The sequence below is a fragment of the Macaca fascicularis genome, chromosome 2 (assembly GCF_037993035.2).
Source record: "Macaca fascicularis isolate 582-1 chromosome 2, T2T-MFA8v1.1".
Classification (NCBI taxonomy): Eukaryota; Metazoa; Chordata; class Mammalia; order Primates; family Cercopithecidae; genus Macaca; species Macaca fascicularis.
The window spans coordinates 39249723-39275501 of NC_088376.1; the positions used below are offsets into that span (position 1 = coordinate 39249723).

Below are 25779 nucleotides of genomic sequence, written 5' to 3' on the forward strand. Positions count from 1 at the left end.
CTGGGCGACAGAGTGAGACTCTGTCTCAAAAATAAATAAATAAAAATAAAAAATAAAATAAAATAAAATAACAGTCTTGTCAGCAAGATACCAACAATGAAGAACCCTAAATATGGAAGGCACAATTAAGATGGTGAATTTATCATATAAGCTATGTTAGAAAGAAGCTTTTTCCTAAAGGCACAAAGGCTCAAATTTGACATCTTAGGAAGAAAAAATACCTTAAATGTAGACTGCCCCATAACAGCAAACGATATTATAGTCAGCGAGGAAAGGTAAGGGAGTTTAATTCCTACACACACACAAACAGAAGTATACAGATTTTAAATGTGTCATTCCTTTTAATTTTCTTCTACAATAGTAGCCAGCACTACAGGCACACACCACTATGCCTGGCCAAAATTTTTTTTTTTTTTGTATTTTTTTGTAGAGACCGGGTACCACCATGTTGCCCAGGCTTTGTTCCAAAATTTTACGTGCCTAGTGGAGGACCAAATTTAGTTGTGTTTTCATCCATAACTATGAAATACTGTTAAGATAATCACAGTCAGAAAATGAAGCTATAGAAAAACTAATTAGTAAACACATAAAACTTTAGCTCAACATTATCTGACAAATAGAGATTTTTGGAATGGGCAGAAATAAAACAGTAAAGTAGCAAAACAAGGACCCAGACCAGATAAAAATTCTCAGAATAAAAAATAAAGCCTGCTAAAAATTTAGTGATCAATTTTCATGATGAAAAGGAGGCACAAAACTAAACTTCTGCTTACCCAGAATAGGCAAACACAGTTTTTTAACTGACAAAGTTTGAGGCCAAGAAGTTAACTTATTAGGCCACTGGCTGGCAAATTTTTTGTGTTAAGGATCAGATAGTAAATATTTTAGGCTTTGCAGGCCATATGGTCTGGATCCAACTACTTAACTGTCAGCGTAGCACGAAAGTAGTCCTAGATAGTACATAAATGAATAAGCATGGTTGTGTTCCAATAAAACATCATTTACAAAAACACATCAGGTCAGATTTGGCCCACTGTCTGAAGTTTGCTAAGCCTGTTCTGAGCTATAAAGATCTTTGGAGACAAACGGTATTATGTTTCTTTGTACCTACACAGTGACTAATATACAACAAGGCTCATTAAGTTACTTTTCACCTGAAGTCAGTCATTATCCATACTATATATAAAAGAGAACTAAATTAATTCACTTGGAACAAGTGACAAAAAGAACAAGACACAAAAGGCCCCACCATTGTGGAAGGGTAAACACTATGCTGTATTTCCGAGATTGTTTTCTTGTAAGAGTAATTGCTACCGGCATCTTTCTTCAGAAGAATAGGGGGAGAGTGTGCAACTTTTGTGAATATACAATAAAACAACTATTGGATATTTAAACCCCAAATGTAATACCTAGTTTTCAGTGTTGTTGCTGCTCTTGGCGATCTGAATCCCCACCTGCTGACTCCTGCCATTGCCTCAAAGGCTAATCCACTTATGATCCAGGAACCCTTAAGCTGCCTACTGTAGTTCCAAAACATCTTCTGATTTCTTTCCTGTAGTATACAAAGATGAAGGAAGCTAAAGAAGGAGTCAGAGGAACAGGGGAAAAGTAGTGACTGTTAGGACCAAAGTGAGAGACTTGAATTCCCAAATTATCCCAAAAATTCAGATGGAGGACTAAATCTATCACACTGTATCCCAAACCTACACTACCCATCAAGTATGTTTATGTATGCCCATAGCCTCAGGCAAAAGTTCAATAGTTCATTTTGGTTTGGACAGGGGAGAAGATTACCAAAGCAAAGACTACGATTTAATGCCAACAAAATAACATTTACTGTTAATTCAAACACTTCTTTCAATTTAATCTTCTCAACAAACTTATCCAGCAGTGAGTATCATTCTCATTTTATGTATCAGGAAAGTGAAGCTCAAGGTGAAGTACCTTGCTTATCTTGCCACAGGTGGTAAAGAAGTGGAGTTAAAAATTCAAACTCAGTTTTAACTCCAAAGACCATGCTCCAACACACACAAAAATGCTGGAAACAGAAGAACTGGGAGCTGCTTTTTTTTTTTTTTTTTTTTGAGACAGAGTTTCGCTCTGTTGCCCAGATTAGAGTGCAGTGGAGTGATCTCGGCTCATTGTAACCTCCGCCTCCTGGGTTCAAGCGATTCTTCTGCCTCAGCCTCCTGAGTAGCTGGGATTACAGGCATGCGCCAGTACGCCTGGCTAATTTTTGTATTTTTAGTAGAGACAGGGTTTCAGGCTGGTCTTGAACTCCTGGCCTCCAGATCCACCCACTTCGGCCTCCCAAAGTGCTGAAATTACAGGTGTGAGCCACCACACCGGCAGGGAGCTACTTATATAAATTGTGTAAGCAACAAGAAGTCATTTAACAAACAACCTAGTAACTGTTACTTATTAGGAAAAAAAAATTTTACTGAAAAACCTACTGTAGTAAGGAAAATGCATTACTGTACCACTTAGGGGATATTAAGCAGGATAAGAAACCTATTTCCTTTTTACTCAAATAACCTGACAGGAAAGGAAACATCAATTTTGGTGGAGGAAATCTCAAATCTCTGTACTAGAAAGTGTTATGTTGTCTAAATATTCTTTTTTTATACATAATAACTTTAAAAAACAGAGATGGGATCTCACTATGTTATCCTTGGTCTTGAACTCCTGGCCTCAACCAATCCTCCTGCCTCAGCCTCCCAAAGTGTCTAAATATTCTTAATATTGTTTTAGGCTTCTGAAAAGCTTAGTGAAAACGTATTTTTACAATGTAATACTTGTTATTTAGAATTAATCTTCTTAGTCCTGCCTTGTTACTTAGATCATGAAGTATTAAATGTCTTAAGGAGTTTGCGTATTTGTAAACTAGGCTACTGTGTCTTAATAGGTAAAAACAGCATTCATTGTGGACAGGCTAGTGAGGCTGAGGGGGCCTTATACTTTATTTATTTGATTTTTTTTTTTCAGACTGAGTCTCACTCTGTTGCCCAGGGTAGAGTGCAGTGGCGTGATCTCCGTCTCCCAGTTCAAGCAGTTCTCCTGTCTCAGTCTCCTGAGTAGCTGGGACTACATGCACACACCACCACACTTGGCTAATTTTTTTGTATTTTTAGTAGAGATGAGGTTTCACCATATTGGTCAGGCTGGATTTATTTATTTTTATCATTATTCTTCTTTGAGACGGATTCTTGCTTTGTCGCCCAGGCTGGAGTGCAGTGGTGCCATCTTGGTTCACTGTAGCCTCCACATCCTGGGTTCTAGCAATTCTCCTGCCATGGCCTCCCGAGTAACTGGAATTACAGGTGTGTGCCACCACACCTGGTTCATTTTTGTATTTTTAGTAGAGATGGGGTTTTACCATGTTGGCCAGGCTGGTCTCAACCTCCTGACCTCAGGTGATCTGCCCGTCTTGGCCTCCCAAAGTGCTGGGATTACTAGTGTGAGTCACTGCGCCCGATCTTATGCTTTTTTTTTTTTTTTTGAGACGGAGTCTCACTCTGTCGCCCAGGCTGGAGTGCAGTGGCATGATCTTGGCTCACTCACTGCAACCTCTGCCTTCTGGGTTCTAGTTATTCTTCTGCCTCAGCCTCCTGAGTAGCTGGGACTACAGGTGCCCGCCACCAAGCCTGGCTAATTTTTTATATTTTTGGTAGAGATGCGGTTTCACCATATTGGCCAGGCTGGTCTTGAACTCCTGACCTTGTGATCTGCCTGCCTCGGACACCCAAATTGCTGGGATTACAGGCATGAGTCACCGCACCCGGCCCCTTATGCTATTTTTAAAGAGGGGATTCCCTACCAGGAAGCAAGCCTCTATATCCAGAGGCCCAGGAATAGGGCTGCAAACACAACATGGTATTCTTAATGGCATGTTGAAACCATGACTTGTAAGTTATTTTCTAAATTGAAGATATTTATTTCTGGTTTTCAGAGGATTTTAAAATATTGGGTTGAATATAATTTTGGAGAAGTTCTGAATTTGGTATAAAGAGACAACTACTTTTACATTCCAGATTCTTTTAAATGAATATTCTGAGAGCTGAATATGAAATGGATATTAAACAAGACCTGTATCTTTCTCCTCTTAACTTTTCTAGACCAGCCAATCAGGCACTTGTGATTGGACGTAATATTAACAGGAATACATGTATTAAAGAACAACTCTGGAGTGATGGAATGACCGAAAGGAAAGGCTTAGAATTAACTAATGGAACAGAATTTCCAATAAATAAAAGGTGGGGGAAAAGATTCTCTAAGAAAAGAAGTGAAATAAAATGGTTACATGTGACTAAAAATTTGTTCCTACAAGGATCACTATTATTTCTCATGCTTGGTCCCACTCCCTTCCTCTCAAAGCAGTTAACTCTGCAGATAGGGAGTTTGCTATCTGTATTTTGTTATTACAGGAATTCTGGGCCAGGACTCTAGTGAGCTATCTCTTACTGCTATTCTGAAGGAATGCATAGGGAAGAGGAAAGAAAGAGCGACAGAAAGCAGCCTGTAGATTTTTACACATCTGAGCCTATTTCTAACACATTTGTAGGAATGCATGTTTGTGGGAAGGATAGCAAGGTTAAACATGTCTTCTCATGGGGTTTGGCCACTATCAGTCCCACCTTCACCCTTACTGCTCTTTTCTCCAGTGTGTTTGAAGGTCAACAAGTTGGAATTTTCAGAGGAGAACCTTCAGTCAAGACAGTGATGGAAGGACAAATTTTATAGCTAAACGACTCAATGATGATTGGACTTGTAGCTACCTAGGGTATACTGACTTTCTTTGACATAAAGGATTTGAAACAGGGTGAGGGTCCAGAGGTAGGGATGTTTGGCCCAGGTCCTCCCTACTGCAGTCTAGAATAGAAACACGCAGGGTAAGGCAGAGAGTAGCACAAATATAAGACTACAGAAAGCAGAACAGCTCCTCCCAGGAGAGAAAAAAAATAAGGATAAATTCTAGATCTGCAGGCCAAAGAAGGCAATAGGGGCATTACTTTAGCCCTCTTTTTTTTTTTTTGTTTTTTGAGACAGTCTTGTTCTGTTGCCAAGCTGGAGTGCAGCAGCACGATCTCAGCTCACTGCAACCTCCACCTCCTGGTTTCAAGGGATTCTCCTGCCTCAGCCTCCCATGTAGCTGGGACTACAGGTGCACGCCACCATGCCCAGCTAACTTCTGTATTTTTAGTAGAGATGGGGTTTCACCATGTTGGCCAGGATGGTCTTGATCTCCTCATCTCGTGATTCGCCCGCCTCGGCCTCCCAAAGTGCTGGGATTACAGGCATGAGCCACCGCGCCCGGCCCATTTTAGCCCTAACTCTTATTAGCCTGGCTCTTTAAATGTCTTTGTATATGTCCAGAAGGAGCTGAAGGAAGAATGATGTTTTCTTCTACAAAGAAAAAATGAAGGTTGCTTCTACAGGACCAGCACTAGGGGGCACCGGAGCAAAGTATACTGAGCATGACCTGTAAGACTGCCCCAGAGCTTCCAACTCTGGGAATTCGGGGAACAGAGGAAATATCCATTGGTGAAACCTAGTGCACTTCCATTTCAAATAACGATTGAAGCTTTTTCTTAATACAGTCTTCTCATAAACTTCATTTAATAGTGTTTACTGTTGAGTTAAATTATAACTTGAATTTAAACTTCAATTGTAACTACCACTCATAATCTCCTGAGTGACAGTGTTCATGACAATAGAAAAGAAAAAAATTTTTAGAAAAGTACACTTTAAAAAGCAATTTGGCAGTATGCATCAAGAACCTTAAAAGCATACACAATCATTGACCTAGCAATTCCATTTCTAAGAATATAATACAAGATGAAACAATGAAAAACATAGAACAAGCTTTTTGCACCAGAATGCCCATCACAGCATTAATTTTATTAGTAGAAATATTTAAACCCAAATATCTAAGAGAGGAGAGAGGTAAAATAAATTATGGTATAGCTACACAATAGATTATGTATATATTAAAAATATTCTCTATAAACTTTTCTTAATAACTGAAGAAAATGTGTTAATTGAAGAGAAGATACAAATTGAAAGTACATTATAATCTCAATAAAATTACAAATATATTAAAGAAAAAGTACTAAAGAAAATACACCAGGCTGGGCGCAGTGGCTCATGCCTGTAATCCCAGCACTTTGGGAGGCTGAGGCGAGTGGATCACAAGGTCAGGAGATCGAGACCATCCTGGCTAACACAGTGAAACCCCGTCTCTACTAAAAATACAAAAAATAAGCCAAGCGTGGTGGCATGCGCCTGTAGTCCCAGCTACTGGGGAGGCTGAGGCAGGACAATCGCTTGAACCTGGGAGGTGGAGGTTGCAGTGAGCCGAGATTGCACAACTGCACTCCACCCTGGGTGACAGAGCGAGACTCCATCTCAAAAAAAAAAAAAAAAAAGAAAGAAAAAGAAAAAAGAAAATACACCAAAACATTAACAGTGGTTATCTACAAGTGGTAAGAGTCAGTTTTATTTTGTCTGTATTACTATTTATGTATTTCTTCTTTTATAATGAACATATGCTCAAGTAGGAGAGCTGAAATTTATGAGAACTCTACCTTGTATTTTATGCCAAAAAAATAAGCATATTTTATTAATAAAAATATAAGCGACCTGTTGAGAGATTTAAATGTTTCTGTAAATGTATTAATGATTACAGAAAGAAAAACAGATAGTAGTTGGCTGGCTTGCTCCCTCACTATCATTTTAACATTTTCTCAACAAAATAAAACAAAATTACTTTATGTAACAAACTTTCAGGTTGCTTCTAAATGACCAACATTACAAATATTAAATATATTTAACATATATAAGTATCCCAATATCGACCACATTACATTTAAACTTCAGGAAAAAAAAGGGGAAAAAAATGGATAGAGTTTTAGGTGCATTATCACAGAAGTCCTCCATATACTGTTAGTCCTGGCATTACAAACTGAGCCAACTTTTGTAAAAATACAAAAATTAGTCAGACATGGTGGTGGGTGACTGTAATCCCAGCTACTCAGGAGAGGCTGAGGCAGGAGAATCCTTTGAACCTGGGAGGCAGAGCTTGCAGTGAGCTGAGATCATGCCACTGAGCTCCAGCCTGGGCAATAGAGCAAGATTCTATCTCAAAACAAACAAATAAATGAACAAACAAACAAACAAAATGTAAAACAATAAGATAATGACAACAACAAAGTCCCCTCTTATGCTTCATCTTTTTTTTTTTTTTTTTTTTTAGACAAAGAGTCTCACTCTGTTGCCTAGGCTGGAGTGCAGTGGCGTAATTTTAGGTCACTGCAATCTCCACCGCCTGTGGGTTCAGGCGATTCTCCTGCCTCAGCCTCCCGAGTAGCTAGGACTACAGGCATGCATCACTATACCTGGCTAATTTTTGTATATTTAGTTGAGACAGTGTTTCACCATGTTGGTCAGGCTGTTCTCCAACTCCTGACCTCAACTGATCTGCCCACCTTGGCCTCCCAAAGTGCTAGGATTATAGGCATGAACCACCATTTCCAGCCTCAAACATGGATTTTTCTTTTTTTTGAGATGGAGTCTCACTCTGTTGCCAGGCTGGAGTGCAGTGGTGCGATCTTGGCTCGCTGCAACCTCTGCTTCCCAGGTTCAAGTGATTCTCCTGCCTCAGCCTCCTGAGTAGCTGAGACTACAGGGACGAGCCACCACGCCCAGCAAATTTTTGTATTTTTAGTAGAGACGGGGGTTTCACCATGTTGGTTAGGATAATCTCTATTTCTTGACCTCATGACCTGCCCACCTCGGCCTCTCAAAGTGCTGGAATTACAGGCGTGAGCCACTGCACCCAGCCAAAACATGAATTTTTAAAGTTTGCATGTGTCTTAAAAATTAATGCTTTTGAAGGTTATCACTTAGAGAAACATTTTAATATTATAGACAGAACTGATGTATGATGATTACAGAATACACCTTGGACTTTCAAAGAAACTACCAACAACTTCAAAATGAGAAGAAATAACTTGAGACAAATATCTAAGTAAGAAAAATTTCACATATGCTATAAATGCACACAAAACTATAAATGTAAATCAAATGAATAAAGCACATAAAAGACGCCGCAGCATTCTTTCTGGCATAAAGAATATCAGTGGGTCACACCTGTAATCCCAGCACTTTGGGAGGCTGAGGCGGGTGGATTGCTTGAGTCTCGGAGTTCGAGACTAGCCTGGGTAATATGATGAAACCCCATCTCTACAAAAAATGTAAAAAAGTAGCCAGGCGTGGCCGGGTGTGGTGGCTCATACCTGTAATCCCAGCACTTTGGGAGGCCAAGACAGGCGGAACACCTGAGGTCAGGAGTTTGAGACCAGCCTGGCCAACATGGTGAAACTCCATCTCTACTAAAAATACAAAGATTAGCCAGGCATGGTGGAAGACACCTGTAATCCCAGCTACTTGGGATGCTGAGGCAGGGGAATTGCTTGAATCTAGGAGGCGGAGGTTGCAGTGAGCCAAGATCACGCCACTGCACTCTAGTGAGATTCTGTCAAAAAAACAAAAACAAAAACAAAAAAGTAGCCAGGCGTGGTGGCACACGCTTGTAGTACCAGCTACTTCAGGGGCTGAGGTGGGAGGATCACATGAGCCCAGGAGGTTGAGGCCACAGTGAGCCATGACAGTGGGCAGCCAGGGTGAGACCCTGTCTCAAAAACAAAACAAAATTAGTTCTGGCAACAAAGTCTGCATTACTAATTAAATACGTAATGTGACTAATAAAAAAATAAAACTATCTTTTATTAGGAGAATATGTCAGGCAAAAATAGGCAAGGAATTTCAAAATAATTCTGCTGTAAAAAGATTAAAAAATAGAAAATATTCAAAGAAGTCGATTGAAGAACAGAGATTATTATCCCAATTATGGAATATAGTTGTAAAAAGACAAAATTTAGGCTGGCCACAGTGGCACACACCTGTAATCCCAACACTTTGGGAGGCTGAGGTGGGCGGATCACTTGAGGTCAGGAGTTCGAGACCAGCCTGGCCAACATGGTGAAACCCAGTCCCTACTAAAAATACAAAACACCCAGGCATGGTGGCATGCACCTGTAATCCCAGCTACTCAGGAGGCTGAGGCAGGAGAATCGCTTGAACCCGGGAGGTGGAGGTTGCAGTGAGCCAAGATTGTGCCACTGCACTCCAGCCTAGGTGACAGAGCGAGACTCCATCTCAAAAAAAAAAAAAAAGAAAAAAAAAAAAAGAAAAAATTTAAATTATGAATAGATTTACAAGGAGGAATTAGCCATGAATTATGCTAAATTTTTAGGGAATAACACATTCTAAATTTACTAAATTCAATATTTAGCCAAAATGCAAGTAACTCAACAAAAATGATGTCTGTGGGAAAAAATATCTAAAAATTCAATCAGAAGGATGAGAATAAAAGCAATTGTATAAAATTATTAAACCTATCCTAACAAATTTTAATATATAAATTCAATCTCCTTTGACTTTACAATAAAGAACATTTCAAAAAAAGACAAGGGGCTCGTTCTGTCGCCCAGGCTGTAATGCAGTGGCAAGATCTTGGCTCACCGAAACCTCTGCCTCCCACGTTCAAGCGATTCTTGTGCTGGAATTACAGATGTGTGCCACGACGCCCAGCTAATTTTGTATTTTTAGTAGAGACAGGGTTTCACCATGCTAGCCAGGCTGGTCTGGAACTCCTGACCTCAGGTGATCCACCCACCTTGGTCTCCCAAAGTGCTAGGATTACAGGCGTGAGTCACCATGCGCAGTGTAATAACAGTTTTGTTTTATTTTTCTTGGAGACGGAGTCTTGCTTTATTGCCCAGGTGGGAGTGCAGCCCCGCGATCTCTCCGCTCACTGCAAGCTCCCCCTCCTCGGCTCACGCCATTCTCCTGCCTCAGCCTCCTGAGTAGCTGGGACTACAGGCAGCTGCCACCACGCCTGGCTAATTATTTTGTATTTTTAGTAGAGATGGGGTTTCACCGTGTTAGCCAGGATGGTCTCCATCTCCTGACCTCGTGATCTGCCTGCCTCGGCCTCCCAAAGTGCTGGGATTATAGGTGTGAGGCACCACGCCTGGCCTTTTTTTTGGACAGTCTTGCTCTATCGCCCAGGCTGGAGTGCAGTGACATGATCTTGGTTCACTGCAACCTCCGCCTCCTGGGTTCAAGCGATTCTCCTGCCTCAGCCTCCTGAGTAGCTGGGACTACAGGCGCCCGCCACCACACCCAACTAATTTTTGTATTTTTAGTAGAGACAGGGTTTCACCATATTGGCCAGGCTGGTCTCGATCTCTTGACCTTGTGATCTGCCCGCCTTGGCATCCCAAAGTGCTGGGATTAGAGGCGCGAGCCACCGTGCCTGGCTGTAACAGTTTTAAAGTGGCTTTCATTACTAATAAAAGGTTAACTGTTATTTTTGCTTTTTAAGACTGAAATTACTAATAAAAGAGAAAAACCAAGAGGCTAACCCATATATTACCATTCTTCTAATTAGAAAGAATTTAAAAATCCTACTACTTTCTAAATGCAGAGATCCTCAAATTATTACTCAGAAAAGAAAAAATTCTTACTCTGAAAAAATAACACTCCATATCAAGCTGTTGGTTCTATATGCAAATGCATTAATCATCTTTACTGTTTAAACAGCTTGTTTTCTTAAGAGGAAGATATACAAACATACTAATATCTTTATTTGATTCTTTATCAAATGTTTGCTTCTTACATTCAGGCCTCTCATCACATGAAATAACTGAAACATTTATTTTATATTTGTGTCAGATAATTCCAATGTGAAGTATTTTTTGTCTGATTCTCTTCATGGTTGTTTTCACAAGTGATATTTTTGCTGTGAGCTCACTTTGCTTAAGATTTTACTTGTGGAAAATTCTTTAAGGCAAGTTCCTTCAGAAGAGACTTGGATTTGATTTTGTTAGGTGGTTGGGGATATCACCATTATAGAACACTTAATCAAAATCTCAACTTTTTTTCTTTCTTTTTTACCATCAAAATAGTATGAATTCAGGTGAAAACCTACGCAAAAGCTAAGTCATAGTTATAAATTTTCATGGGAGATTTATTTTTCCCCATTTTAATCAATGACACATTTTAAGACAGACTCTTTTCCTTATAATCCCCCAGCCCCTGAAGGAAACTGGAGTGGGTTTATTTCTAGTTCACCACTGTGCTGAGAGTAGCTCGTTAGGATTCCAAAATAATCTGAGAGATGTGGCCACCTATGAGACATTCTATCCTGGACGGACCTTGGACTATACATTAGAAACGATCCTCAAGGTAAAGCAGTCTTCAGTGCTCTTTTTGGCTTTCTTGATCTTACTTTTCATTTAATCCCTAGCCCCCATTTTTCTTTCTGTTTTGCATGGTCATGGATACATTAAAATAAAAAAAAAATTTACCCAACATTTTAAGTTGTTTTTAACTTCAAAAGAGTTGTTCACTTTGTGTCTCTAGGTATCATACTGCCAGAATCAAAAGCTATATACTATTACCTTTCAATGATGTTATTCTTTTTTTTTTTTGTGAGATGGAGTTTTGTTCTTGTTGCCCAGGCTGGAGTGCAATGGCACGATCTTGGCTCACTGTAACCTCTGCCTCCTGGGTTCAAGCGATTCTCCTGCCTCAGCCTCCTCAGTAGCTGGGATTACAGGTGCCCAACACCACATCCGGCTAATGTTTGTGTTCTTTTTTTTTTTTTTTTTTCTTTTGAGACAGAGTTTCTCACTCTGTCGCTCAGGCTGGAGGGCAGTGGTGTGATCTGAGCTCACTGCAACCTCTACCTCCTGGGTTCAAGTGATTCTCCTGCCTCAGCCTCCTGAGTAGCTGGGACTACAGATGGGTACCACCATGCCCAGCTAATTTTTGTATTCTTAGAGACGGAGTTTCACCATGTTGGCCAGGCTGTTCTTGAACCCCTGACCTCAAGTGATCTGCCTGCCTTGGCCTCCCAAAGTGCTGGGATTATAGGCGTGAGCCACCATGCACGGCCTCAATGTTATTCTTTTTAATAGCATGTTACCTATCAGAGCTCTTGTGTCTACTACAGTGATTTTATATAAGAAGTTTTAATCTGTGTGCGTGTGTACATATATATACACACACATAACTATGTGTCTTTTGCTTGAAGATTCTGGCTCTTCCCAAAGAGGTAAATGTATACTTACTCATAAGATAAACCAAGAACTGGTAATAATCATATATTTTATTAAATATTACAATAATTTATATTATACAATAACAGATAATAGTAAATTATTAAATAGTTAAGCAAGGTTATTATTTCAGTAATAACCCTTCTGCCTACAGAAACTCTTACTTACTTTGGAAGGAGAACCATCAGTAATTTTCACCAACTGCCAAAGAATCGAGTAATGGGAACACTGCAGTGCTTGCACGACTATCTGTATCAAATGAAAAAAAATTTTTTTAATGAAAAATTCAAAAAAAATGAGATAATCTGTTTGCACTGTGCTAAGATAATAATATTTATCACAGTTGTTATTTGATAGTATAGCTTCAAGTCCAAATTTTTGTATAATTAATGAGAATGTATAAAATATTTGGTTAAAAAGGACAAACCAATATATCAATCTGGAGAATAAAGACACAACATATGGGAATAAATATAGATTGAAATAGCACTATGTTTAAACAAAAATGTAGTGTCATGAATATTTTGCTTAGTCAAATTTTTAAAAGGAGACTGATGAAATTATTTTTATCCAAATTTTATAGTTGAAATAACTGAATCTAAAGTATTTACCCACATTTTATAAGAAAATTTCTACTTGTTTTAAAGAACTTTAATGTGAAAATAGTCACATCAAAAAGTACACTTATGAGTATAAAGCTTAATGAATATAAAGCAAAAAATACCTATGTAACTACCACCCACGTCAGGAAATAAAACATTGCTAGCATCTCCTCCCAATATAGCATCTTTTTTCTCCCAAGGGCAACAGTTATTATGGATTATTTGGGAATTGGCATATTTTAATTACCTAAGTCTGCATTCCTAACGATTTTTATGCATATCATTGAACAATACATAAATGTAATCATACAATATGTATTACTTTGAGTCTGACTTTTTCATTTAACATTTACGTTTCAGATTTATTGATGTTGCACATACCTAGAGTTCATTAGTTTTTAGTTCTGTGTAATATTTAGAATACTCCCTATTCATCTATCATTGATAAACTTTTACACTGCTTTGAGTTTTAAGCCATTATGGATCATATTGCGATGAACACGCTTATAGATGTCTCTTGGTGCACTCTGCATGCATTTTTCTAGGGCAGAGGTTTTCAGAGTTTTTAGTTCTCAGGATCTGTTTGTACTCTTAAAAGTTACTAAGAGTCCAAAAGAGTTTTTCCTTATGTGGGTTATATCTCTCAATACTATTGTATTAGAAACTAAAACTAAGAAATGTTTATAAAATACTTAATTCACTTAAAAAATTTATTACATAACAAATAATAAAACTTTCTGAAAAGAAATAAACTTTTTTTTTTTTTTTTGAGACAGGGTCTCACTTTGTCACTCAGGCTGGAGTGCAGTGGTGTGATCACGGCCACTGTGGCCTCAGCCTCGCTGGCTCAGGTGGCCCTCCCACCTCAGCCTCCCAAGTAGCTGGGACTACAGGCATGCACCATCATGTCTGGTTAACTTTTGTATTTTGATTAGAGGCGGGGTTTCGCCATGATGCACAGGCTGGTCTCGAACTCCCAGACTCAAGCAATCCACCTGCCTTGGTGTCCCATACTGCTAGGACTACAGGTCTGAGCCATGGTACCCGATTATCAATAAATTTTCTTTTTTTTTTTTTTTTTGAGACAGAGTCTCGCTCTGCCGCCCAGGCTGGAGTGCAGTGGCGTGATCTTGGCTCACTGCAAGCTCCGCCTCCCGGGTTCACGCCATTCTCCTGCCTCAGCCTCCCGAGTAGCTGGGACTACAGGCGCCCGCCACCTCGCCCGGCTAGTTTTTTTTTTTTTGTATTTTTTAGTAGAGACGGGGTTTCACTGTGTCAGCCAGGATGGTCTCGATCTCCTGACCTCGTGATCTGCGCATCTCGGCCTCCCAAAGTGCTGGGATTACAGGCTTGAGCCACCGCGCCCGGCCAATAAATTTTCTTTTTTCTTTTTTTTTTTTTTTTTTTTTTGAGACAGAGTCTTGCTCTGTCGCCCAGGCTGGAGTGCAGTGGCATGATCTCGGCTCACTGCAAACTCCATCTCCCGGGTTCAAACAATTCTCCTACCTCAGCCTCCCGAGCAGCTAGGACTACAGCCGCACGCCCGACTAATTTTTTTGTATTTTAGTAGAGATGGGGTTTTGCCATGTTGCCCAGGCTGGTCTCGAACTTCTGAGATCAGGCGATCCTCCCACCTCTGCCTCCCAAAGTGCTAGGGACCACAGGCGTGAGCCACCGCACCCGGCCCCAAAACAAAATAATTTTTTTTTTTTGAGATGAAGTCTCACTTTGTTTCCCAGGCTGGAGTGCAATGGTGCATTCTTGGCTCACTGCAACCTCCGCCTCCCGGGTTCAAGTGATTCTCCTGGCTCAGGTTCCGGAGTAGCTGGGGTTACAGGCGCCCGCCACCATGCCTGGCTAATTTTTGTATTTTTAGTAGAGACAGGGTTTCACCATGTTGGCCAGGCTGGTCTCGAATTGCTGACTTCGTGATCTGCCTGCCTCGGCCTCCCAAAATGTTGGGATTACAGGCGTGAGCCACTGCACCCAGCCTCAAAATAAATTTTCTAAAGGAAAGAATATTTAATAAGAGTAGCACTGTTTTACATTTTTGCAAATCTTTAAGGACTGTCTTAATAGAAAACAACTGAATTTTCCTGTTTTGGATTATGTTACAATATATTGTTTTCATTGAAGTATACCAAAAAAACTCAGTCTCACAAAATAGTTTGGGAAAAGAAGGTACGGTTTAACAACCTTTGTAGATAACATGAATATTCCTTGCTATGACACCAATACCCCACCTGTACACTTGCAAGAGAATGAGAGTGAAAAAACGAAATAACATCTTGATCTTATTGTAAAAATAGTTTTGACTTCATGGACCTCTCCTGGAAACCTCCCATGGGTTCCCAGACCGCATTTTGAGAATATCGATATTAAGTATGCTTTATTGCAGTAAGATACATCAAGTATTCAAACAAAAATGTAGTAAAAAACCTATCCAAATTGGAGCTCTCTTTTACGTTGTAATCTTTAATCAATCTTACTTTCCTGAATTCTGTTATCTGTCTCTCTGGAAAACAGAGACAAAATCCTATTCCTGACGCTCTAAGACTAGGACTTCTGGATCATACAGTATGTGTACGTATAATGTTATTAGATATTCCCAAACTGTTATCCAAAGTGTATCTACTAGTCATTGACAGTTGCTGTGTCTTCACATTTCTACCAACACTTGATATCAGATTACTTAAGTTTGGAAATTCTATTACATATGAGTAGTGGTTTTAATTTTACATTTCTCTAAATACAACGAGGATGAGCACCTTTTCAGTTTTTTTTTTGAGACGGAGTCTTGCACTGTCGCCCAGGCTTTGGATAGGTCTTTTATTGCATTTTTGTACACAAAATGTTTACTACACTTTTTGAATAAATGATGTATCTTTTTGCAATAAAGCATACTTAATATTGATATTCATTTATTTTATTTTATTTTTTGAGATCGAGTCTTGCTGTCCCCCAGGCTAGAGTGCAGTGGCGGGTTAAACGGTTCTCCTGCCTCAGCCTCCTGAGCAGCTGGGATTACACGCCTGGCTAATTTTTGTATTTTTAGTAGAGACAGGGTTCACCATGTTGGTCAGGCTGGTCTCTAACTCCTGACCTCAGGTGATCCACCTGCCTCGACTTCCCAAAGTGCTGGGATTACAGGTGTGAGCCACCGCGCCCAGCCAGTATTCCATTATTTAATCAGTAAATTTATCTAGTGTCACTATTATCTTCTCCACTGGATAAACTACAAACCATAAAGGTAAACATATGTAGATAGTAAGTTAAAAGGGAAATCAATAAGTAGAATGCTGCAGGAACTAGCTGTGAGTTACAGCTGATTTTACTTTTTTTTTTTTTTTTTGAGATGGAATCTCACTCTGTCACCCAGGCTAGAGTGCAATGATTCTAGCTCATGTCTTGGCTCACTGCAACCTCCTCCTCCCGGGTTCATGGGATTCTCCTGCCTCAGCCACCTGAGTAGCTGGGACTACAGGCGCTTGCCACCATACCGGGCTAATTTTTGTATTTTCAGTACAGATGGGGTTTCACTATGTTGGCTAGGCTGGTCTCGAACTCCTGAGCTTGTGATCCGCCCACCTCAGCCTCCCAAAGTGGGATTACAGGTGTGAGCCACCATGCCCGGCCTAGCTGATTTTACTTTAAAATTTTCAGGTTTCAGGCCAGGCGCAGTGGTTCATGTCTGTAATCCCAGCATTTTGGGAGGCCAAGGCAGGTGGATCACCTAAGGTCAGGAGTTCCACACCAGCCTGGCCAACATGGTGAAACCCCGTCTCTATTAAAAATACAAAAAATTACCGGGCGTGGTGGTACACACCTGTAGTCCAAGCTACTTGGAGGCTGAGACGTGAGAATCACTTTAACCCAGGAGGCGAAGGTTGCAGTGAGTCGAGATCATGCCACTGTACTCCAGCCTGGGTGACAGAGTGAGACTCTGTCTAAAAAAGAAAAAAAATAATAAATTTTAAGGTTTCAGATCACTCAAGCAAAAGATACTTCCAATGTGCCTACTTGAGACTGACAATAACTCTTAAGAATTGGAGGTATGAGGAATAACTGGTCCTGGGTGCAGTGGCTCATGCCTGTAATCCCAGAACTTTGGGAGGCCAAGGTGGGTGGATCACCTGAGGTCAGGAGTTATAGACCAGCCTGGTCAACATGACAAAACCCTGTCTCTACTAAAAATACAAAAAATTAGCCAAGCGTGGTGGCACATGCCTGTATTCCTGGTTACTGGGGAGGCTGAGGCAGGAGAATGATTTGAACCTGGGAGGCAGAGGTTGTATGAGTCAAGATCACACCAATGCACTCCAGCCTGTGCGACAGAGCCTGACTTAAAAAAAAAAAAAAAAGCAAAGAAAAAGAAAACAAAAAAGGAAAGAAAAAAGAATTAGAGGAATTTAGAGGAATAAGTGGTGCTGCCTTTGGTGCAACATTAATGAGATCATGTCAGGATTTTATTAAACATAATTAAACGACTGACTCATGTCAGAATGCAGAAAATAGACTATTGGAACACTGTCAAGTTATAAACATTAGTGCTAAACAAATCACCCTACTACACTAGAAGATGTTCAATGGTCCTGAGATACCTTAAGGTAAATTCTAAATTGTAATATTAAGTACAATAATAATGAGGTCTGAATGGAAAAGAAAGACAAGATTTTAAAAATTCCCTTGAATTTGAAACCGTATTTGTTAAATTACTAGAAGAGTGATACATAAATTAATAGTAATCAATGAGAAATTAAGCTGGAAAAAAGTAATGTTGAAGAAGAATTGCTTTATTTTGGTTATGTCATTGTCCTACTCATTATAAATATCACTTTCTTTCCTTCTACTTTTCTATTATCCTACACTAGAAATATTTCAGGCTGTTTCATAGTTTTAAAGAAGTTTCTTGTCAGGGGTTATGAGGGAACAGAGACATTTGGTCATCCCATTACCTGTTACAAATATAGAATTCCCATTCTAATCTGTTTCACACATTGGTATTCCTTTTAAATTTACTTTTAAAGGGACTCCACTGCATTACCTTAAAATAAAAAGCTTGCTCTCATTGACTGGGAAACATTCTGCTTTCTCACAGACATAATTCCATAACAATATAGCTTATCGACACCAAAAGAAAATTCAGAACTTCTCTTATCAAGCTTCACTCTTAGTCATTTTGATATTTTATCCTCCACACCAGCAATGTTATCCTAACTTGTTCAGAAATCATTATTCAGTAACTTTGTCTTTCTGGAGGACAAATGAAACAAGAAACAAGGAATAAAAAATTGCAAAAGGCAAAAGCCACTGTTGCAACCTTGAGTACCATACCCCTTCTGCCTTTGATTAACATTGCTCTGCGCCTGGAGAGGATCATCAAATGACAGCAAGTCATTATTTGTCTGATGACTAATAATTTCTTCCAACCCACCTTCTCCATCCTCCTGTTTCCATGAGGAAATGCTGTTCCTGGGAGGAAACACTAACATGTATTGTACATTTCTAGGTAAATTAACAAGCAGGAGTGCCTTTTCTTTCTATCTTCTGTCTGCCAGGACACCAACACCCCAGGAAAACTTTGGTCCCTGAATGACTGGGGAGAGCAATAACACCCTACTTCCCCTAATGATACTTTATGGTTATGGGTATGAGAAATAAATTCCTATGTGTTAAGCCACTGAGATATTGAAATTAATTGATTATAGCAGCCAGCACTACTTTAATCAAAAAAAATTATTAGCCCCTTAATAGTTCTTTAAAAGAACTATACCTTCGTATCTCTGACTAGCTGGCTGAATCAGTGAGAATCATTCAGCTTGTGGCTAATGACAGATATTGCACATCTTCAAGATTAATTTTATTATTAATGTAAAGTTTCTGGAATGTTTAAGTTTAGAAAACTGAGTTTACATGGAAAATAAACTCTGAATTAAGACTAGAGAATAACAGGAAAATAATTATGCATATATGTGTGTGTGTATACATGCATATTATCCACACCTATAGGATATGTTTAAAATCCTAAAAAATCCATGTAATGACAGTGGAAAATCTGGGCTCTTCTATTTTTCTGTTGGCAAGAGACCTTAAATAGAAGGAGGCTCAAACTTTTTAGTGGACAGGTGCATGATAAAAGAGTGAACTAAACTTAATTGTGTCTGACAGCCAGTATTGGTCTATCATTTTTAGACTGGGTTCATAAGAGTGACAATTAACATCCTCTTCAAAATGAGCATTTAGATGCAAATAATCAATATGGTTTTCCCAAAAAGGATATAAGGCTGGCAAATAAATAAACACATGAAAAAACACCTTTTTTGTTGTTGTTTTTTTCAGACAAAGTCTCACTTTGTTGCCCAGGCTGGAGTACATACAGTGGCATGATCTCGGTTCACTGCAACCTCCGCCTCCCAGGTTCAAGGAATTCTCATGCCTCAGCTTTCTGAGTAGCTAGGATTACAGATGTGTGCTAGCATGACCAGCTAATTTTTGTATTTTTAGTAGAGACGGGGTTTCATCATGTTGGCCAGGCTGATCTCAAACTCCTGGGCTCAAACGATCCTCCTGTCTCGACCTCCCAAAGTGCTGGGATTATAGGCGTGGGACAGTGCATCCAGCCTCAACATCTTTAGCATGAGGAAAAATATATGTTAGGCCAGGTGTGGTGGTTCATGCCTGTAATCCCTGCACTTTGGGAGGCCAAGGTGGGCAGATAGCTTGAGCCCAGGAGTTCAAGACCAGCCAGGGTAATGTGGCAAATCCCGTTTCTACTAAAAATACCAAAAATTAGCTGGCTGTGGTAGAAGGTGTCTGTAATCCCAGATTGTGCCACCGCACTCCAGCCTAGGCCACAGAATGAGACTCTGTCTCAAAAAAAAAAAAAAAAAAAAACAAGAGGAAAATGGGAAAAATATGTTAAAAGCATGATAAGATACCACTATATACTCAGAAGGATGGCTAAAGTAAAAATTATCAAGTACCAATGATGATACACAATAACTGAAGCTCATACATTGTTGGCAGGAATGCAGAATGGTACAGCCACTCTGGAAAACGGTTTGACAGTTTCTAATAAATATATAATTACCATAAAACCTAGCAATGTTACTGCGGGCATTTACTTAATAGAAATGAGTACTTATCAATTCAGACAAAAATTTGCATACAAATGTTCATGACAGACTTAGTTGTGACAGGCAAATGCTGGACACAACTCAATATCCTTCAGTGGCCAGATGGATAAAGCAAACTGAAGTATCCACACAGTGGAATATTATTCAGCAGTAAAAAGGAACCAACTTTGACACACAACCTTAATTAATTTCAAAAACATTAATTCCGGGAAGACACTATACTCAGTGAAAGACATTATGCTCTAAACAGTTACATGTTGTATGATTTCATTTATTTGGAAATCTTAGAAAGATGAAACTATCATAATGAAAAATAATCACTGATGTCCATGAGTTTTGGCTAGGGTGAGCATATGACTAAAAGGATGGTATGAAGAAGTCTTCTGGGATGGTGAAACTGTTCTGTATCTTGATGACTACAAAAATCTAAACACATTAAAATTCATAAGACTGTACATAAATAGAAAAATTAGTCAATTTTGCTGTACAACAATTCAAAATAATACGGCAGAGTAAAATTCACTGTAACATTTTTAAGGAAATGTTAAGAAATACACAAACACTGATGCAAATCCTCAGTGATACAAAGTAGCAAACAATTCAGTAAAGAGAGAAGATTCATAAATTCTAGGAAATGGGGGATTATCCAATCAATGTACTGTATTATTAGCACGATACTAGATCCTAAGTTAAAAAACATATATAATTAGAAGCATGAAAAACTCAAGTAAAAAATTCATGCAATAAAAGGTTAACTTCCGTGATTAAAGAATTAAAAGATTTCCCAAAGAATCCATTTCCCAAAGAATGGATTACGAAGCAGGCTAATGCACATTAATTCTTGGCAACTCAAGACTCTGAAATTGTATTGTCAAGCTTACATATAAATTCCAAATATCGGAAACAAGGAAGAGTAAAAAGAAAAATCATATGTCAACAGTGTGGTGTAGAGATTATATTCTCTTTTTGCAATCTCTCTTTTTTTTTTTGAGAGAGGGAGTTTTGCTCTTGTTGCCCAGGCTGGAGCGCAGTTGCGCAATCTCAGTTCACTGCAATCTCGGCCTTCCGGGTTCGAGCGATTCTCCTGTCTCAGCCTCCCGAGTAGCTGGGATTATAGGCATGTGCCATCATGCCCAGCTAATTTTGTATTTTTAGTAGAGATAGCATTTTGCCATATTGGCCAGGCTGGTCTCGAACTCCTAACCTCAGGTGGTCCGCATGCCTCAGTCTCCCAAAGTGCTGGGATTACAGGTGTAAGCCACCGCGCCCGGCCTCTTTCATTAATGTTTTATACTTTTCAGCATACATATCTTGCACATACTTTGTTAGATTTATACCTGTTTCATGTTTTTGGCGCTACTGTAAATAATACATTTATACATTTCATAATATTTCACTTTTCAATTGTTCATTGCTAAACAATTGTTTTTTATTTTGAGACAGAGCCTCACTCTGTCACCTAGACTGGAGTGCAGTGGTGCGATCTTGGCTCACTGCAACCTCTACCTCCCGGGTTCAAGTCATTCTCATGCCTCAGCCTCTCAAGTATCTGGGATTACAGGTGTATGCCACCATGCTAAGCAATTTTTTGTATTTTTAGTAGAGACAGAGTTTCATCATGTTGGACAAGCTGGTCTCAAACTCCTGACCTCAGGTGATCTGCTCACCTCAGCCTCCCAAAGTGTTGGGATTACAAGCACGAGTCACTGTGCCTGGACTGTATTTTAATTTAAAAAGCATTAGATGGGAGGCTGAGGCAGTAGATCGCTTGAACCCAGGAGCCGGAGGTTGCAGTGAGCCGAGATCGTGCCACCGCACTCCAGCCTGGGCGACAGAGCAAGACTCTATCTCAAAAAAAAAAAAAAAAGCATTAGATGTGCATGGTAAAATATCCAACAGTGTAACTGGTGTACAATTCAAATTAACTTTCTTCCCCACTAAAGATCTCTAGTTTTCCACTGAGAAAGCCACTGTCAATAGTTTCTTATGAAACATCTGAAAATAAGTTTCAACTAAATGTATGTATATATAAATCTTCTCATCATCCTTTATCCTGCTGTATTTAACTGGTTCTCTGTAGATGAACATGTAGAATGTTTTAAATTTTAAATATTCATAAATGCTACAATGAACATATTTGCACCTATGCCTTTGTACACACATCCAAGTATATATTTATAATCTAAATTCCTGGAACCACAAATCCTCAGAGAACGGTATATCCACTTTCAATTTTGATAGAGATTTGGCAAAGTAATCCATGCATACAACAGTATTTGAGAGTAGTCAGGTATTTTTTAAAAAACATTATCAGAGTTTCTCATGCATACACATAGTTGAGAGTTACTATAACAGAACCTAGAATGGAGAGAGGGTGAAACTGAGGTTACTAAAACAGAAAGGTTCTGATGTGAACCTCAAAAGAAAGTACTAGGTTGGTGCAAAAGTAATTGCGTTTTTTTTGCCATTAAAAGTAATGGCAAAAACCGCTGTTACTTTTGCACCAACCTGTAAGGGATTAAACTAAGGATATGGTAGTAGGGCTAAAAGAGTATGGCAAGAAGATATTCAGAGGGTAGAATTTATAAAAAACAACCAAGAGCCTCATGAGATTAAGGATTGCTTGTAGCACACCATTATATCCTCAGGACTTGGCACCCAAATGCATTTTTTGGTGAATAATGACAAGGTAAACAGCAAGTAGGATGTAAAGTGTGTGTGCTGATGAAGAAAAGGGAGGCATTAACCTAGATTCATGTCTTTTTGACTTAGGAGTCTAGACAGATAAAAAATGGATAGAAGAATACTAAAAGGTTTTGATACAGTATGACCAAGGAATAATCAGAAGTACGTAACTAAAATAATTTATAAGCTCAGTCATGGAAATAAGTGTGTAGTCTTCTAAGAAAAACATTACTCTATCAACATAAAAAAAAACATAAATAATAAGTCACAAGCCAGGCATGGTGCCTCACACCTGTAATCCCAGCACCTTGGGAGGCTGAGGTAGGTGGATCACCTGAGGTCAGGAGTTTGAGACCAGCCTGGCCAACATGGTGAAACCCTGTTTCTACTAAAAATATAAAAATTGGCTGGCCATGGTAGCGTGCACTGTAGTCCCAGCTACTCGGGAGGCAGAGGCAGGAGAATTGGTTGAACCTGGAGGCAGAGGTTGCAGTGAGCCAAGATCGCACCACTATTCTCCAGCCTGGGTGACAGCGCAAGACTCCGTCTCCAAAACACAAATTAAAATAAAAGTAAATAAATAGTAAGTCACAATCTATCCAAAAACCAATAACCGCTATTGGCTTAAATGTGACTACTTTTTTTTTTTTTCTTTGAGACACTCTCACCCAGGCTGGAGTGCAGAGGCACGATCTCGGCTCACCGCATACTCTGCCTCCCAGGTACAAGTGATTCTTCCACCTCAGTCTCCCGAGTAGCTGGGATTACAGGAGCATGCCACTATGCTCAGCTAATTTTTGTATTTTTAGTATAGATGGGGTTTTGCCATGTTGCCCAGGCTGGTCTCAAACTCCTGGCCTGAAGTCATCCACCTGCCTTAGCCTCCCAACATGCTAGGATTACAGCTGTGAGTCACTGTGCCCAGCCAAAATGTGGCCACATTGAAACTCACCCCCTACATTACATTCAGTCTGAAGAATGTGTTCATGTCTAGTTCATGATGATGTATTAAATACTAGCATCTAATCTCTCCCCATAATTGCCACTAAAACACATAAAAAGATATCCGAAAAAAGATAAATACAGCTAGGTGTTGTGGCTCATGACTGTAATACCAGTATTTGGGTTGGCAGTGGTGGGAGGATCCCATTTGAGCCCAGGAGTTCCAAACCAGCCTGGGCAACACAGTGAGACCCCATCTCTATGAAATATGTCTTTTAAAAAATGAGCTGGGGTGTGGTGGCTTAGACCTGTGGTCCCAGCTCCTTGGGAGGCTGAGGGCCTGGGAGGTAGAGGATGCGGTGAACTGTGATTGTGCCACTGCCCTCCAACCTGTGCAACAGGGCAAGTCCTTGTCTAAGAAAAAAAAAAAGTAAATAAATAAATACAAAAAATAAGAGTTTGCTGGCCGAGCATGGTGGCTCACGCCTGGAATCCCAGAACTTTGGGAGGCCAAGGCAGGCAGATGACCTGAGGTCAGGAGTTCAAGACCAGCCTGGCCAACATGGTGAAACCTTTTCTCTACCAAAAATACAAAAATTATCTCGGTGTGGTGGCAGGCTCCTGTAATCCCAGCTACTTGGGAAGCTGAGGCAGGAGAATTGCTTGAACCTGGGAAGTGGAGGTTGCCTGCAGTGAGCTGAGATCACACTACTACACTCCAGCCTGGGCGACAGAGCAAGACTCTGTTTTAAAATAAAAAGTTTGCCATAACGCCAACATTAGAAGACATGGGTAAAGTGGAAGAGTAGTGCAAGCTATCATAAACAACACATTAGTAGCAGAAAATGGGAAGAGACAATGAAAAAAATTTAAAAACCTGGATTTGAGTGGTGTGCCATAGCTATGTGACCTAAGGCTATTTAATATCTTTGGTTTCATCACCAACAAAACGAAAATGATATTTTGAAACAAATGTAAAGACTTAAAATGAAACAAATGTAAAAACTTAAAAAGACTTAAATGTAAAAGACTTAAAGTCACCAGCCTTGTGGCTCCCTCCTGTAATCCCAGCACTTTGGGAGGCCAAGGTGGGTGGATCACTTGAGGTCAGGAGCTTGAGACCAGCCTGTCAACATAGTGAAATTTCATCTCTACTAAAAATGCAAAAATTAGCTGGGCACGGTGCACATGCCTGTCATCCCAGCTATTTGGGGAGGCTGAGGCATGAGAATCTCTTGAAAATACAAAAATTAGCTGGGCACAGTGGCATATGCCTGTCATCCCAGCTATCTGGGAGGCTGAAGAATGGGAACTATTTGAACCCAGGAGGTGGAGGTTGCGGTGAGCTGAGATCACTGCACTCGAGCTTGGGCAGGCAAGGGGAGAGTTTAAAATAGTACCTAGTAAATAATAAGAGCAAAATAAAAGTTTTCTATCCTGATGACTTGAGAGGCCCAAAGTTAGTGATATATGATTACACTTCATTTTCATGGGTGTAGTCACACAATTTTGTTCTATAGCAAATACTATTTACAAAAACACCTGTAAATGCTCGATTGGTTTTCCATTTTTAGAATCTACTGAGGGTTGTAGAAACTATAAAGCAGAAAATTAGTATTTTTCCAGAAAATTAATATTTCATCTTCCAAATGGTTTCATGAAAAAAATAAAATAAAAAAATTATTTTTCTTAGAGGTCATCTGAGATGACATTTAAATTTAAAACTATACCAACAGAAAATAGGAACAAAGTCACAGAATAGAAAGAATTTAAATATATCTTGACTTTATTCTACAAAAGTGGGCATAAGAGATATTACAATAAATTCTGAAATGTGTGCTTTTCACAAGCTGATGATTATTGTTGTTACAGAACTGCAGTAACTTTCAGTACTTTTCACAGATTAAAAATAATTCATTAGCACAAAAAAGGTCAGGCTTGGTGGCTCATGCCTGTAATCCCAGCACTTTGGGAGGCCAAGGCGGGTGGATCACAAGGTCAGGAGTTCAAGACCAGCCTGTCCAAGATGGTGAAATCCCATCTCTACTAAAAACACAAAAATTAGCTGGGCGTGGTGGTGGGCACCTGTAATCCCAGCTACTTGGGAGGCTGAGGCAGAGAATTACTTGAACCTGGGAGGTGGAGGTTGCAGTGAGCAAAGATCACACCAGCCTCCTGAGTAGCTGGGATTATAGGCATGGGCCACGAAGCCTGACCTTTCTAAAGTAC

At 39.6% G+C, this 25779-nt stretch overlaps 1 protein-coding gene and 1 pseudogene across 14 annotated transcripts in view; both read right to left on the minus strand.

Annotated features, from left to right (window-relative positions):
• The window catches only part of STAG1 (STAG1 cohesin complex component), a 402189-nt gene that overhangs the window by 48558 nt on the left and 327852 nt on the right, over positions 1 to 25779 (minus strand). For 12 of the 14 annotated variants that reach the window (XM_074031098.1, XM_074031099.1, XM_045385127.3 and 9 more), the window contains one exon: positions 12354 to 12434. The exons of the other annotated variants lie outside the window; for them this stretch is intronic. In XM_074031098.1, the coding sequence (XP_073887199.1) occupies positions 12354 to 12434 (81 nt within the window). The remainder of the gene's footprint in view (positions 1 to 12353; positions 12435 to 25779) is intronic. 14 annotated transcript variants of the gene reach the window in all.
• On the minus strand, positions 3911 to 9766 carry LOC135969556 (putative uncharacterized protein C8orf44; annotated as a pseudogene).